General features: G+C 49.3%; 1 protein-coding gene across 1 annotated transcript; it reads left to right on the top strand.

Moving 5' to 3' along the window:
* Nucleotides 1–4,111: 4,111 nt before the first annotated feature.
* On the top strand, nucleotides 4,112–13,319 carry Aipl1 (aryl hydrocarbon receptor interacting protein-like 1). The gene is made up of 6 exons (XM_005399662.2): nucleotides 4,112–4,219; nucleotides 4,708–4,887; nucleotides 9,924–10,112; nucleotides 11,436–11,612; nucleotides 11,696–11,837; nucleotides 12,573–13,319. Exons 1-6 carry the CDS (start codon nucleotides 4,124–4,126, stop codon nucleotides 12,773–12,775), a joined length of 987 nt encoding a protein of 328 aa, XP_005399719.1. The 5' UTR covers nucleotides 4,112–4,123; the 3' UTR covers nucleotides 12,776–13,319.
* The last annotated feature ends 1,565 nt before the right edge of the window (nucleotides 13,320–14,884 follow it).

The raw sequence follows: 14,884 nt of genomic DNA, 5'->3' as shown, positions 1-14,884 counted from the left end.
TAAAGAAGGATAAACTTGAGTCATTTGTGGGAAAATGGATGCACCTGGAGACCATACTATTAAGAGAAATAAATCAGACTCACAAGCTTAAATATTCCATGGCTTCTCTTATAAGAGATAATATAAATACAGAGCAAAATAAAGGATAGATACTAGGAAAGAGTGAGATAGATCTTTTACATATAGGAAAAGGACCAAGAGATGGAAAGAGGGACTGAGGCAGGGGGAAGGGATTAAAAATTAAAAAGAATTAAGATGTGTTACGTACATGTACAAACTCCGCTCGAAGAATGTGATCATTTTGTACTGCAAGCGTGTGCTAATAAAAAAAACTGGAAAAACCCCTGAGAGTTATGAGAACTTGCTTCCTTTTACCCTGGTCACTACTGAGATTTGAAAACCACTAATTTAACTCACTGGTCCACTTTGTTCTTTCAGTAGGGTTGTTTACCCAGAGTCAGAAATGCTTGCTCCAAAATTTGTTTATACCAGTTGTATTTGCTTATCAAGGGAATTGACTACAATGAAATAGCAGGAGGAAAAGAAAATTGTTTCTACAAAGACCAAGTTCAAAATGTGAGAAAGACTCAAGGTCGATGAAGCCTTTAGAAACAAAATATCTCAAATTGGGGCATCTTTCATGGTTGCCTCTCCAGTACCTATCACGACGCCTGGCATGTCACGGGAACGCATAATAATAGCTTTCATTTTTTGACCTGACCATGTGTCAGACACTCAGCTGAGTGCATTTACATTCTTTTTTTCTCCCTTAATCCTTGTGGCAGCACTAGGAAGTGGGTGCTATTTTTATTTCCATTACAGATGACAAAACTGGAGATTCAGATAGAGGAAGTATCTCATCCCAGATTGTATGGAGCATCAGAGGTGAAACTTAAATCCTGAATGTCTGACTGCAAAACCTCCATTCTTTATCCTGGATTACGCATCCTTGTCAAGTGTCTGGAACGCATGCATGCGCACACAAAGAGCCCTCCCTGCTGGCAGCTTTCCCCCTCTTGCCTCTCAGAATGCTAAGTGGCGGACCAGGTTAATGAAGAGCAGTTTCCATGGCAACAAGAAAAGGAGGAAGAAGTATTTTCTTCTCAATGAGAAGCCTTTTCCTTGGCCTTGCATGCAAAGTGGTTTCAGGGTGGTGGGGAAGCTCCAGACAGGTGCAGCCTTCTCCATGACAGGCAGGTGCTGGGGCCTCTGCTCTTAGTGAGGAGGAATAGCCAGCCAGTTGCTCTAATTGGTGTCTAGCCTCTCCCTGGCCTTTTCGGGGGGGGGGGGATGGAGGAAGAGTTCAGTCAGACCTGCCTAGGGCTGCTTCTCCAACAATAAAGCTTTCACTGCTCTTCTTGACCCTCTGCAATTTAGTCTGATGAAAGAAACAGACGTGAAGCACATTACTGTAAACAGATAATGCGTGTGCACAGGGCAGGACTGTGAAGTGTTCGGGGAAAGGCGAAAGATTAAGGGGAAGGGGAACTTCACTTGGGCTGGGTGTCAGGGCAACTTTTCCCAGGTAGGTGGCACCTTAGTGGAGACGTTGAGGTTAATGTTGGGAGTTTGGGGCCTTGCTGCACTCCACTGAGACAGAGACCTCCATAAGAATGAGGATAAACTCTTGGTTGGTCCCTAACTTGTTACTCATTAAAAGCATGATTTCTGTTTTCTGAGGCAGCCAGGGACTTGAAAACTGCTTTTGCTGAAGTAACGTGATTCTTCACTTGGGCCTACAGACACCCAATAGGTAACTGAAAACAGAACAAAGCTGTCCTAAGTGGAAGCAGTCATCTCAGAGAGACCTGATTGATAACCACCCTGGAAACCGCTGTGAAAGCCAGAACTGAGCTAATGATCAACTAGACCCTAGCCCGCCCCAGCAAATCCAAAAAGCTCTGTCCTGTTCCTTTAAGGGCCCAGCCAGCTCCTCTCCATCAGAGCTATGGCCCTCTGACCTCTTTAAGCTGAAGTCCTCTCCCTATTTTCTCTTACTTTCTAATTCTGCCTAACAAATCAGCTCTGCCTCTCATGATGCTCCTGAGATATTTTCTACAACAGTGTAAAGAACCTGCTTGTCTAAGTCGAGGACCCCCATCGCCTGTTCAGGGGTCATTCTTAGATCCATTGGGTGACTGTAGGATGGAACAAAAGCTGAAAAAAATAGAGTGCAGGGCTAAGGGCAGAGGTCAGGGGTACAGGCCTGTAGGTCAGGGAAGTTTAGAGTGCATCCTGAAGGTGGAGGGAAGTCTTTGCTGAATTTAAAGAAAGCAGCTGATTATTAGGGTTGCATATGAAAAAATTCCTTGAGATTGGCTTGGAGGGCTAAGGAGATCACTCTAGAGGCAGCAGACTGTTTTTCAGCAGTGCACGGAATCCCCAGCATCAGCACCCACATCTTCTTGCCTGTGTGCCCTGTGGCTTCCCCGTCCCAAGCCCAGGCTAAAGCTACGAGTTCCTCCTCTTAAATATGGATCCTGTGTGCCTTTTGGTCCTCTGCCAAGGGAAGTGGTGCATAGAAAAAGAACCTAAGGATATCTAAATACTGTGAGTTGAAATATGATTAGGCCCTAATCATGGGATGATTTCCCATTGTGAATTCCCATTGTGAATTTGATCATGATAGAAAAATGCCCCAAACATACTCTCAGATAATGAATCCTTATAAAGCAAACACCCATGTAACCATGGCCTAGGTCAGTGGTGGTGAACCTTTTAGAGCTTTCAGTGATACAAACAGCCTGCTGTGGCATATGAGCCATAGGTTTGCCACCATTGCCCTAGATCACAGTGAACATTGTCGGGACCCGGAAACAACCTCTGGCCCCTGTTGTGTGCTTTCCTTCCCCAGTAGACATTCATGGGAACCGCTGTTATTTTCTCTTGAGGTTTTCTGCGTCTATTTCTCTCCTATACACACGGACCCCTCCAGGTGGCTGTGTGACTGGAGAAAGGGTGCGAGAGGAGAGCGAAAGGGTCTTCCCACCTTCAGCCTCAGCCCTTGCCCCCAAGCAGGGACGAAGACTGCCCTTGGGGGGTCTTAGCACTCCAGGGGGTTCCCCAGGGTGCCAGGCTGGGTTCCTGGCTCCAGCCAGTTGGCCCAGTGTGGGGTCCTCCAAGCCCAAGGCTGCTGATGGGAGTCAGCAGCTTCAGAGTGCTGGGTTTCTGGGTCCCCTCCCTTCTCCAGGCCTCTTAACTTCCCGGAGAGGGAGGCAGGACAGGTGGATTTTCCCATCTCAGTTGACAAATAAAGTTAGGGTGGAAGATGTCCAAGACCACAGGGCAGTAAACAGGCGGCAGAGTCAGCCCTTTAATCACAGTTTGCCGTGGCTGTGGCTGCTAGTCCAGCTCTTCTTTCTCTGCTGCAGGTACCGCCTCTCTCTCCTTTTTGTTTTTTTTTTAAGCGGTCACCACCACCCCTCCCCCGCCCCCAAGAGACTGTTTTGTGGGCCTCCCCAGCCTCCACCCTCCCAGGGCTCTGGGGGCCAAAGCGGAAGATTTTGAGCTGGCCACAAGGTGGTGCCAAACACCAAGTCTTCATATTACATATCCTCTTTTTGGGCCAAACGGGCTGCAGAAGCTCTGCCTGGGTCCCAGGGACCAGCGGGAGGGATAGGTGCACCTTCTAGTCTCCACTCTGGCCACATCTCACACTCTCTTGAGGACGGATCTTGGGGAAGGAAGGAAGTGGGAACAGGGAAAGGAGGGCAGTGGAAAGCAAAGGCAGCTAGCGTGGGCTCCAACGGGACTTAGATCCGGGACCAGGGTCAGCACTGTGGGTCCAGGCAGGGCCTCGGGCGTGTCCTCTGCTTCTCCTTGGGTGGCCCCTGGCTTCTTCTGCTTGACTCCTCTCCCCGCCTTCTTTGAGAAAGTTCAGCCAACTTCCTTTCTTTTTAGGGTGGGATGGTGGGTGCCAGGCAGGGGCTTTGCATCAGTTCAAGGCATTGTAGGTGGGGCAGAAGGTGTAAGGCTGCCTGCAGTGGCTCTGATAAAGCTGCCCGCTTCTTCCTGCACCCCCTTTCCCTGCGTGCAAATCCCCTTGTGTCTCAGCCACCTAAGCGTCTTTGTCCCTGGGCAAGATTATCTCAGCCTGGGCTGGACACCTGCTTCTACTTGCAGCATGGATGCCACTTTGCTCCTGAATGTGGAGGGCGTCAAGAAGACCATTCTACACGGGGGCACTGGGGACCTTCCGAACTTCATCACTGGATGTCGAGTAAGGCCCCCCACTTGTCTCCCTCCTCCACGGCGGGCTTCAACTTGATCCAAAAGCAGCCAGGTGGTTCTGCAACTATCCATCCCGGGCACCTGGGATGCTCTGAGTGAGTGCCCAGTCACAGGGCACTTTGGGACTTTGCAGATTAAACATTAGAGCTGGCCAAGAGAAGGGTTTGGGGGAATTTTTAGAGCCCTAAATGCTGGGTGAGAAGGAAGGTCCCTCGGTGTCACAGTGTTTTCTTCCACACGTCTGGTGGGTTTCCCTGCACTGATAGATGTGTCTGTGACAACATAGGGCTTATTTCAGGAAGGACTTCCTGGTTCCTCATCCCTGAGGGAGTGCAGGTAGGGAGCTCTGGGGCCGGTCAAGTTATCAGCTGTGAGTGAGCTGACCAAAGAGAGCCTGGGAGTCTGTGACAGTGGGCATAGCTTCAGGTGCAACTCAAGAGATGTGTCTAGACTAGGATCCACTGTTTTGGTGACCAGGTGACCTTTCATTTCCGCACCACAAAATGTGACGAGGAGCGCACGGTGATAGACGACAGCAAGCAGGTGGGCCACCCCATGCACATTATCATCGGGAACATGTTCAAGCTGGAAGTGTGGGAAACCCTGCTGACGTCCATGCGGATCAATGAGGTGGCCGAGTTCTGGTGTGACACCATCGTAAGTAGGTCCCATCAGTCTGTTCCTGGGATTTGCTCACCCTCCCACGTTGCGGAGCTGTGGTGTTTCGGGAAAGTTGGGGGTAAAACCAAAGCTCTGTGAGGCAAATCCCTCATGCTTATCTCTGCCACTGTAAATATGAGGAGAAGTCCACTTGAAAGAATGGGCCCTAAAGTGACAACCAGGGGCCTGGCTAGCTGACAGGATGTGGGGTCGTGTGGCCATGCCAAATAGGAGTGAGCCCATCCACTTCATAGTCTTCCCTTTTTGTATAGCACTGTAATGTCTTAGAAACTGTTGGCCGTTGGTCACGTTTTGCCCTTTTCCAAAGTCCCACCAATGTTCCATTTTCCCCGTATTTGTGGCACATTAGCTATGTTATCCTCATAAGTTAGGTTCCTTGTTTTGCAGCCCAGATAGAAACGGCAAAACTCACAGACAATTAACAAATATTTCTTATGGAAGCTTCTAAACATATATGAAAGTTGATTAAAAAAAAGTGCCCATCACTCCACACCCTGGCCTTCCTCATCCCACACAGTTTAAGCAAATTCAGACACCATATCATTTCCTCTGGAAACACTGAAATTTGTATCTCTGACATATGTGGATGTTTAAAAAACCTAACCACAATATCATTATTAAATCCTTTAAAAACTCAATTCCTGCATGTTTTTAATATGGTGCTCTGAAGCCTGTCAGTTTATCAGGTGTGGGTGAGCTGACTAAGGAGAGCTTGCTAGGATTTCTCTTGTTGTGTCATTTATTCTTTAAAAGTAAAGGAGGTTGGTTTGTTCAAAGTCCACATAGTTCACAGTTGATACTATGTCTCCCAAGTCTCTTTTTATCAATGGGTTTTCTCCTTTCTTGATATGGATTTTTTGAAGGAACTGGATCCATTATCTTGTAGAAGTCCTGCATTGTGCTTTTTCTGGTGGCTTTGCCAGTGTTTGTCTAATATGTTCCTCTACTCCCCATTTTTTTTTTTTAATAAATTGGAAGTTTGGCCTAGAGAGCTTACTAAAATTCAAGTCTTTCTTTTTCTGCAGAAGTATATCACAATGGTACTGTGTGTTGTGTTGGGAGGCATGCCACACCTGCCTCTCTTACTGTGACATTAAGATTGACTGGTGGTTTAGCTGTTGACAGCCTGATCCATCCACTCCAAGACTCCCTCAGTTTTCACCATTGACAGTGGATCCACAGACTCCTCCCTTCATCAGGGGCCAACAACCTTTGGAAAGAGCAGTTTGAGAGCAAGATAGACCTACATTGGAACTCTGCCCTGTCTCTTATTAGCTGTGTGAACTGGGGGTGTCCTTTCCTTTTCTGACACTGTATTTCTTCATCTATAAATCAACAAAAGCCCAAGATAAAGGTTGTCTTGGTGATTACATGAGATGACATCTGTGAGGGAAGATCACAACATATATAGGGCAGTTGAAAAGTGGGAACTATTATTTTGAGTTAGAAGGAATTTAAAGATTAATTCCTTCTCTTACCAATGAAAACATTTATGAGTTAGAGAAGGTAACTTGTCCTGGGTCAAACAACTAAGGGAGAGGATCGGAGTGAGATCTTGGCCCTTCACACCTGCCCAGGACATGCTTCTTGTTAGTGTCTACTACAGTAAAGTCAGGCTACAATTCCTTCCTGTACCCTAGGCAGTCTCATCCAATGCATGTCATTCATTTTATGTTACCTAGAAAATAATAGGTAAGCATCTTTTCTTTGTAGGAATCTCTGTGCTATTATTTATCTGAATTATTTCATCTTTTTTTAAGGTACTGAGGGTTTAATCCAAGGGGTGCTGTTATCACTGAGCTACATCCTTAGTCCAGGGACTTTTTTTTTTTTTTTTTTGAGATAAGGTTTTGCTGAATTGCCTAGGCTGGTCTTGAACTTGCTGTCCTTCTTCTGCAGCTTCTGGAATAGCTAAGATTACAGACATGCACCACCACACCTAGCATCCTTACATTTTTATCTTTAAAAAGCATTTTTAATCAATTTGTGATTTCAGAAAACTGGCTTTTTCTGTGATTTCAGTTATTTTAAAAATTGTAAGTATTGAATTTGCTTACAGAAAGGAGCGCCTATCCTTGTCAGACCTATATGCTTCTGAAACAAGGTTTTCTTACCACAAGAACCCCCTTTCCATAGGGTATGCATTTACTAACACAGAAGAACTGCATGCATGGAAGACAGTCAGTGCATTCTTGATTAGCTGATTGATTTGTTGTTTGCTAAACTGCAAGCTAATGTTGCTCCCAAAACTCGGGCATTGCTCTTTATTTCCTGTAGTGTCTGTTCTTTTGGTCAGAATGGTAGTTATTTCCCAAAGGCTGGCAACTTTTATACCATGGTGATTGTTGATTTTCCAAATAGCCTCTCACATCTTCTCCCAGACCATGGCTATAGTGCTATCACACACACACACACACACACACACACACAACTTCCAGAATCATTTATCCACCTATACATCCCTATTTTACCCATCCATCTATCCATCCATTTTTCTACCCACCCAGGCTTCAATTCATCTATCTTTTCCTTAAACCAGTCATTCATAATCCAGACTTCTACCACTAAACATTCATCTCTCCCTCTCTCTTTATCCTTTTCTCTCTCTCTCCCTCCATCCCATTAATGACCTTCTTGAGGCACCTGATTTGGCCTGGTCTGCACATTAAAAATGAAATGGCGAAGTTCCCAGCCCTCAATTCACTTCAATTCTGAAAGAGGAACAAACACCTATACCAATATAATGCAGAGAAGCCAATGCCCTAACATAAAGAAAAATCACAACTAACTGCTTTAGGGTTTTGGGGTGAGGGGAGGCTTCTTCAAGAAGATGTCATTGAGCTGAGTCTTGAGGGATGAGTAGGGATTCACCAGGCCTAGAAGTGAGGAGAAGAGTAGCACCCAGACCAGGAAATGTGAAAAGGCCTGACGTGTTACATTTATTTGGCCCTTTTCCTCCATGGGGCATCTCTCCATCCAAGAATTGCTGGGCTAAGCAGTCAGTGGGACAACTGTCTGTGTGCAACAAAGGGCTGAAGAAGGCCTGCCTTTCCCCAGCAGTCATGGTGCAGAGCCTGCACAGCCTGCTTGGGGGTACCTTGACGTTCAGGTCTCTATAGGAGCAGGGGCTTCCTCCCTCCTCCCTTTCCCCTAGGCCAGAGAGGCAGAATCATTGAGGGGTTCTAGGAATTTCTGCCCCCAAAGGCTTTTCTTCCTCCACCCTCGGGACGGACGCTGGCCTCTGTGGGATGTTTTGCCGGCACCCAGTCTTTTGAGGTTAGAGGTTGCAAACTGAGATGCCACAAGGAGCAGGAACCCTTTTTGCCCCTTCTAAGGGGGGCACCTGTTAGCTCCCTCTGGACAGTTGCAACCTGCAAGGGGCAGGGCCCAGTGTGGCAGGAGTCTGTTCTGGAGACAAGCCAGAAATCTGTATTAGGTGTGAACTTGAACTCTCCCAGTGTTGAATAAACATTGCCAACCAATTAAAAAAAACAGGCAGGAAAACAGCCGATATCATGAAGGATAAAACAAAGCGGATCTTCGAGTTGGATATGTCTGTCACGCTCCAGCTCTTCAATACAGGCTCCTGGACAGAACCAGGCTCTGGCCTGGAAGGCCCAGAGAGCGACAGTGAGGCGGGGCTCCTCTGCCTCCTTTGCAGCCCTTGTGGGCTGAATGAGCCCCAGGGGCTGCAGGCTGGCCTTACAGAGCCCTGTGCGTGACTATGGCGGCCCGTATGGCCTGCAGTCTGGCCAGCTGTGCCTTAAGGGCAGCACAGCGCACAGACTGGCACCTTCCCTCCTGCCCTCAGGAGCTGTTCCTAGAGGTGTTAGATTCTGCTCTCTCCCGACTTTATTCTCTGTCCCCGGATTTCTCCTGGCTTCTGGTGGCATCCCTCAGCCCACACGTGCCAGCCAGGGGCCCTGACACTGCCAGGGTGGCAGGTGTCTGCTGGAATGAGGGCTCTGTCTGAGGCTGTGCCCAACAGTTGCCTGGCCTGGGCCCCTGGCTCCCATTCCACTTGCTGGGCTGCTGAGTCAGAGCCAGGAGTGGCCCTTGCTGCAGCAGGCTCCCCCAGCCCCGCCTCCCCTTAGTCCAGCCTTGACCCTGACAGGCTCAGCTGCCATCTGGCCATCCCTCTCACAAAGCAGCGGAGGGCATCCGGGCTAATCCAGGCGGGCGGGGGCGGGAAGGTGACCTTCATCTCTTCGTTTCTGCCCCCTCCCTTTCCTAGCACTGTACAGTGCTGGCTGTGTGTGGGAGCTGGGGCTGGGCCAGCTCACAGCCCTGTCTAGGATGTGGGCACTCAGAGGCCAGAGTGGGGAAGCTGAGGCCCACCAAGGATCAGGCCTTGCTGAGCCACCATAGCTGATTTTCTCAGCCTCCTCTGTCCGAGGGGTGGCAACCCCAGCTCCCCAGGCTGGGTGAGGCTGCAGTGAGCCAGATCTATATCTGTGCCATCCCCTTTTGTCCCTGTGATAACACTAACACCAGCCAGGGCCACCAAGGGGAGAGGGGCTAAAGGGGTGCGATGACCTGGGCCTGTTGCTGCTTAGCGGCACCCCCAGGCTGCTGAATAAGCCCTCTCAGAACTGGGACTCTGTTCCCCCCGCTGCTGCCCACTGCCCTCCCTGTGAATCACAGGAGCTCAGGGTCTCCTGGGGACTGGTCAGGGGCCAGCAGGAGGCAGTGTGACACTAAGAGACTGGCTTCTGCAGTGGGTTTTGAATCTTGGCTCTCTTACTGGCTAGCTGTGTGGCCTTAAATAAGTTGCTTAACTTCTCTGGGTCCTCAAATCTGAAACATGGAGCTATTAGTGCCTCCTGCACTGGCTGCTGTAAGGGTGGAAGGAGGTGGTAGGCACGCAGTACTTTGCCTGGCACACAGGGGTCCTTGGTTGTTTCTGGTGAGTGTAGGAGGGTTCTGCTGTGGGGGATGCAGAGTCGGGGCCTTCAGGGCCCGCCAGCCCTGAGCAGGCCACAGATGTCACCTTCCCCACATCTTTCCCACAGCACACGGGCGTCTACCCCATCTTGTCCCGGAGCCTGCGGCAGGTGGCTGAGGGCAAGGACCCCACCGACTGGCATGTCCACACCTGCGGGCTGGCTAACATGTTTGCCTACCACACGCTGGGCTACGAGGACCTGGATGAGCTGCAGAAAGAGCCACAGCCCCTGATCTTTGTGATCGAGCTGCTACAGGTAGAAACAGCGAAGGGAGGGTGGGGGCTGGGCTAGAATCAAGAAGGTTGGGGACACAGCCCTACTTGCCTCAGGACATGGTCCAGTTTATAGAGAACAAGACAACATTCAAGAGCTGGCTGTGATGGGGCAGGCCTACAATCCCAGCCTTCTGGGAGGCTGAGGAAGGATGACTGCAAGTTTGAGTCCTGCCTGGAAAACTTAGCAAGACCCTACTTCAAAATTTAAAAAAAAAAAATAAAAGGAGCTGAGGCTGTAGCTTAGCACAAAGGCTCTGGGTTCAACCTCCAGTACTGGGGAAAAAACAACAACAACAATGCATTAAGAACCACAGGAGAATTGGAATCTGGGGGAAAACAAACCCCATTTTCCAAAGAAAAAGTCTACTGGGAACCAGTATCTTATTTATTTATTTATTTACTTTAGATGATTTTTGTTATTTCCAATTCATGGAGCCAGTGTATTAAAAATGTGATTCACTTTTTTGTTTTGTTTTGTTTTTTTTTTGTTTTTCTCTGGTACCGGGAACCGAACTCATGACCTTGCACTTGCCAGACAGGCGCTTTTGCCGCTGAGCTAAATCCCCAGCCCCGTGATTCACTTTTATGTGGGAAGCATTTTCCCTCTGTTGGTTATCTACTTCCATTTTTGTTGTCAAGTGAAGTAGTGCAATGTCTTCCTCGATCCTTGTGGTTTGTGAATTCAGACTTGGTCCAGGAACAGCAGGACAGGCTGCATGGCCACACTGCCCACCCAGATCCCAGAGAGGCCGGCACCCTACACTGTGGGGTGGCAAGTGGGAGCCAGAGTCAGAGTTAGAGTCAAGGCCGGGTCAGGACTCATTGTATGGCCAAAGCTGAGGCTCAGCCCAAGGACTCCATGGACAGATCAAGACAGAATGCGTCAAACGAGTTCAGTTACAGACTTACTTAAACAGTTGTGTGGTCCAGGCATTGCACTAGGGCACCCCCTCTAAGGGGCTCATTACAGGCACTGCGTATTTGTATTTTTATAATGTCAAGTTTCCAGCGGGTGGCAATAATGTGTCTTGTTCTAAGGAAATGAGTCTTCATGCCACTTTATGAATATTGGAACTTTCTCCTACCTTGCACAAAGTGCTGGTTTAGGGCAGGGTCCTGGTCTCGTAGCCTCCCTCTCCTGCTCTTCTGTGTTTGACCAGCAGATGTGGCCAGTATGGTGGAACCTCACTGTGGTCCAGGCAGGTCTGACTTCAGCCAGTCCTGCGGGTTCTACCCTCCCGGGTTCCTGCTGGGGTGTGGTCCCGGGGGTCCCAGAGTCATTGACTGGAGGCTCCTGGGGCAGGTTGAAGCCCCCAGTGAGTACCAGCGGGAGACGTGGAACCTGAACAATGAGGAGAAGATACAGGCTGTGCCCATCCTCCATGGAGAGGGCAACCGCCTCTTTAAACTGGGCCGCTATGACGATGCCTCCTCCAAGTACCAGGAAGCCATTGTCTGCCTGCGGAACCTGCAGACCAAGGTAGGGGCTTCCCCGTGCCTCTAGGGTGCAGGGCTGGGGTGGGCAGTGGCCTGAGCTTATGGCTCATTCTCTGCTGCTGGCAGGAGAAGCCCTGGGAGGTGCAGTGGCTGAAGCTGGAGAAGATGATCAACACCCTGATCCTCAACTACTGCCAGTGCCTGCTGAAGAAGGAAGAGTACTACGAGGTACTGGAGCACACCAGCGACATCATCCGCCACCACCCAGGTGCGGGTCTGGTCATGGTGGGCTGGGCATCTGGGTGGAGGGGCATCTACCAGGGCCCACATGCTCATCTTTGAAGACCTCCACGGACTTCTCTTCCCACTCTGTGGAGGTGCCATGCCTTGGCTCTACCCTGCAGAGTCCCCCCTATGGAGGTGGGTGGGCGGTACTTACTGTGGGAGGCATTTTTTAAAAAATATACATTTGGATATATCTAGCAGTAGCTCACCAAGCTTGTGATTGTGTGGAGTGGTAATTAGGCTTTTTTAAGAAGGAGGCAATCAATCCAAAGAACAAGTTAAGTTCACAACGGTAGGGTGGTACAGGGATATGGTGATATATGTGAAGAAGGTGTTTGAATAATGTTAACAACAGCATCAAACACTTACGCTCCAGGCACTAAGCCCCTGTCTTTATTATTTCACTTAATCCTCATAATCCTCCTAGTCATTTTAGGGGTAAGGTGCAGGGCTGGAATGTTGTACAATCTGAGGTACTCCTAGAAGAAAAAGAATGCAGAATTCTGAGCATAAAAGTAGTTACAGAAACTTGGAAGGGTCCATGCCAGAGAAGGGAGAGGTGATGTTATTATCATTATCATCTCTATTTTATAGTCAAGGAAATTGAGGCAGAGGAGGCTTAGAGAGCCTAAGGATGGGGGCAGGTTGGGGTTTTGTGAACTGGTGAGTCTCAGCTTCTGGGACGAGGCAGGCGGGTGCAGTGCAACCCTCCCCGCAGGCATCGTGAAGGCTTACTACGTGCGCGCCCGGGCACACGCGGAGGTGTGGAATGAGGCCGAGGCCAAGGCAGACCTGCAGAAAGTGCTGGAGCTGGAGCCGTCCATGCGCAAGGCCGTGCACCGGGAGCTGCGGCTGCTGGAGAACCGAATGGAAGAGAAGCGGGAGGAGGAGCGGCTGCGCTGCCGGAGCATGCTGAGTTAGGGGCTGCGCAGCGCCCCCAACCCTCCCCTGTCCACGCAGGGGTGGCAGCCCACCCAGCACCCGACTGGTGCGCAGACAGCCTGGTCATTTCTGGTTCAGTTGAGAGGATTTTGGTGTCACTCTTTAAAATTTAATTTCTGAGGCTGGCAGATACAGCTCAGTGGTAGAATGCGTGCTTAGCAAGCACAGGTTCCTCAGTTTCGTCCCCAGCACCGCCCTCTCCTCAGTTGAAATCAAAGCCGTGTTTACCTAAAGAGAAAACCCAAATAAAGAAAAAGCAAAAGAGCACAGAAGAGTTGATGAGTAAAAGTGAAGTTTCCTTCCCTCCCCTTCCCACTCATCAGCTCAGACATAGTAGTTTTAATAGATTTTCTATTCTTCTGAGAGTTTTCTCTGTCACCAAAAATGTATTTGCATCACTGCTTCTGGCTTTTCCCAGCATCATTTCGCCCCATGTCAAAAACTGAGGACTGCATGCTTTGATAAGTCCTTCCTTCTTTTCTCTCCATTTTGGATAGTCGTATTTTTGAGTTCTCTCTTGGTTCTTTTTGGTTCTCTTGGTTTTTCTCTCCCCCTCCTTCTTCTCCTTCTCCTTCTTCTTTTTTTTGTTCTTCTCCTCCTCCTCCTCCTCCTTCTCCTTCTCTTCCTTCTACTTCTCCTCCTCTTCCTCCTCCTCCTCCTCTTCCTCTTTCTTCTTCTTCAACTTTATACGCAACAGACGCACACACTATACACACTATACACAACTAGAACTGCCCTAATTTTACTGGCTTTAGTCTATCTGGTGAATCCTGTGTAGGATGGGGATAGCCATGTGTGTGGGGAGGACACTTCCCACCACTTGTTCTCCTGCCCTCTGCCTCTCTTGCCCTCTGAAGGTCCTGTGTACTTTGCTTTTCCATCATGCTGGGTGTTAACATCTACCTTGTGCTCTGTAACCACAATGAAGTCTTCTGTGCTCTGTCCATGGGCTGATTCTAAAATTTGAAAAATCAATAAACAGCATTTACATGATTATGGCCTTGTAAGTCTTTTTCCCTGCAGAGCCAGCAGGGTTTTGATTATATTTCTTCTTCTGTGGTTCCAATTTCATGACCCTTGGGCCACCCAAATGGGACATTCTTGGCATCAGGAGGAGCAGCGTGCACTCCCATGCGGAGTGGCTTTATTTATTTATTTATTTTTATTTTGCTCTTCCTTTCTTTTTCCCTGCTAGAGGTTTCAAGTTGAAGCCCCCCTCCCAGCCTTGGAGACAAGGGGGCTCTTTTGTGTTGACTTGGGCTTGGCATCCAGGCCCACTGGGAGGAAATCAGGTGGGAGGAGGGGGTTTGGGGTGGCCCGAGGAAGGGGACATTATGAGCTATGGGAGCAGCCAGGGAGGAGTGTCCTGAGGCCAGAGAGACCCCTGAGCCCTGGAAGGTGAGCAGTGAGGAAGGACAACTGGGGGGCCATTGCCAGCTTCTGGCTGCACTGCCTTGGGAGAGCAGCCTGACAGTGTCTGGGCAGCTGGAAGCTCTGTATGGCTCAGAGCAGACATTATTTGAAGGCCGCGAATGATGGTCTGCAGACTTCCCAGCTTCCCTCGTCCCGTCCATTTCTGTGTTTAGGGTTCCTACCGCTGTCCCTTCCCCTGGGGACAGTGTGGCCCCCACATCATCTGTCACTATGTAGCCCACAGATTCTTCAGTAAGTCTGATGTTCATATGTACCTAGAACCCTTCAGAGTCCTCTCTGACCCAAACTATTTGAGCATCTCCCCCTCTTATGCCTCAGGACATTTGCAGGCACCCAAAAAGAGGACTGGGGGCCAGGACAACTGTAGACTGTGGTTGGGAAGTACCCTTGTCCTACAGCATCCCCTTGTCCTATTGTTACTTTCATCTAATGGCAGAGAATGGGACAGTAGAACCGCTTTTCAGAAACCACTGCATCTCATGCCCTGTAGTCTAGTGCAGAGGAGGTGTGATGCAGGGAGAGATGCAGGTAGCTGCATGGCTTTCTTTTGTGCCCCGAAAACTAGCCTGGAGGGAGTTCCTAGCTAGCCAGGCCAACACAGGGGTCCTCTCTAGAGGGCTCCTTTCTCAGGCATTTAGCTGAAAGATATTTTTG

Source organism: Chinchilla lanigera, unplaced genomic scaffold (genome assembly GCF_000276665.1).
Source record: "Chinchilla lanigera isolate Chin_1 unplaced genomic scaffold, ChiLan1.0 scaffold00066, whole genome shotgun sequence".
In the NCBI taxonomy this organism is placed as follows: domain Eukaryota; kingdom Metazoa; phylum Chordata; class Mammalia; order Rodentia; family Chinchillidae; genus Chinchilla; species Chinchilla lanigera.
This window is presented reverse-complemented; position numbering and strand designations above follow the sequence as displayed.

What these genes read in the sequence shown, in the direction of transcription:
- Aipl1 (XM_005399662.2), top strand. Translation starts at nt 4,124, where the DNA reads ATGGATGCCACTTTGCTCCTGAATGTGGAGGGCGTCAAGAAGACCATT. An exon ending in AGTTCTGGTGTGACACCATC is followed by an intron (nt 4,888 to 9,923) that starts GTAAGTAGGTCC and finishes TCTTTCCCACAG; the next exon opens with CACACGGGCGTCTACCCCAT. An exon ending in TTGTGATCGAGCTGCTACAG is followed by an intron (nt 10,113 to 11,435) that starts GTAGAAACAGCG and finishes CTCCTGGGGCAG; the next exon opens with GTTGAAGCCCCCAGTGAGTA.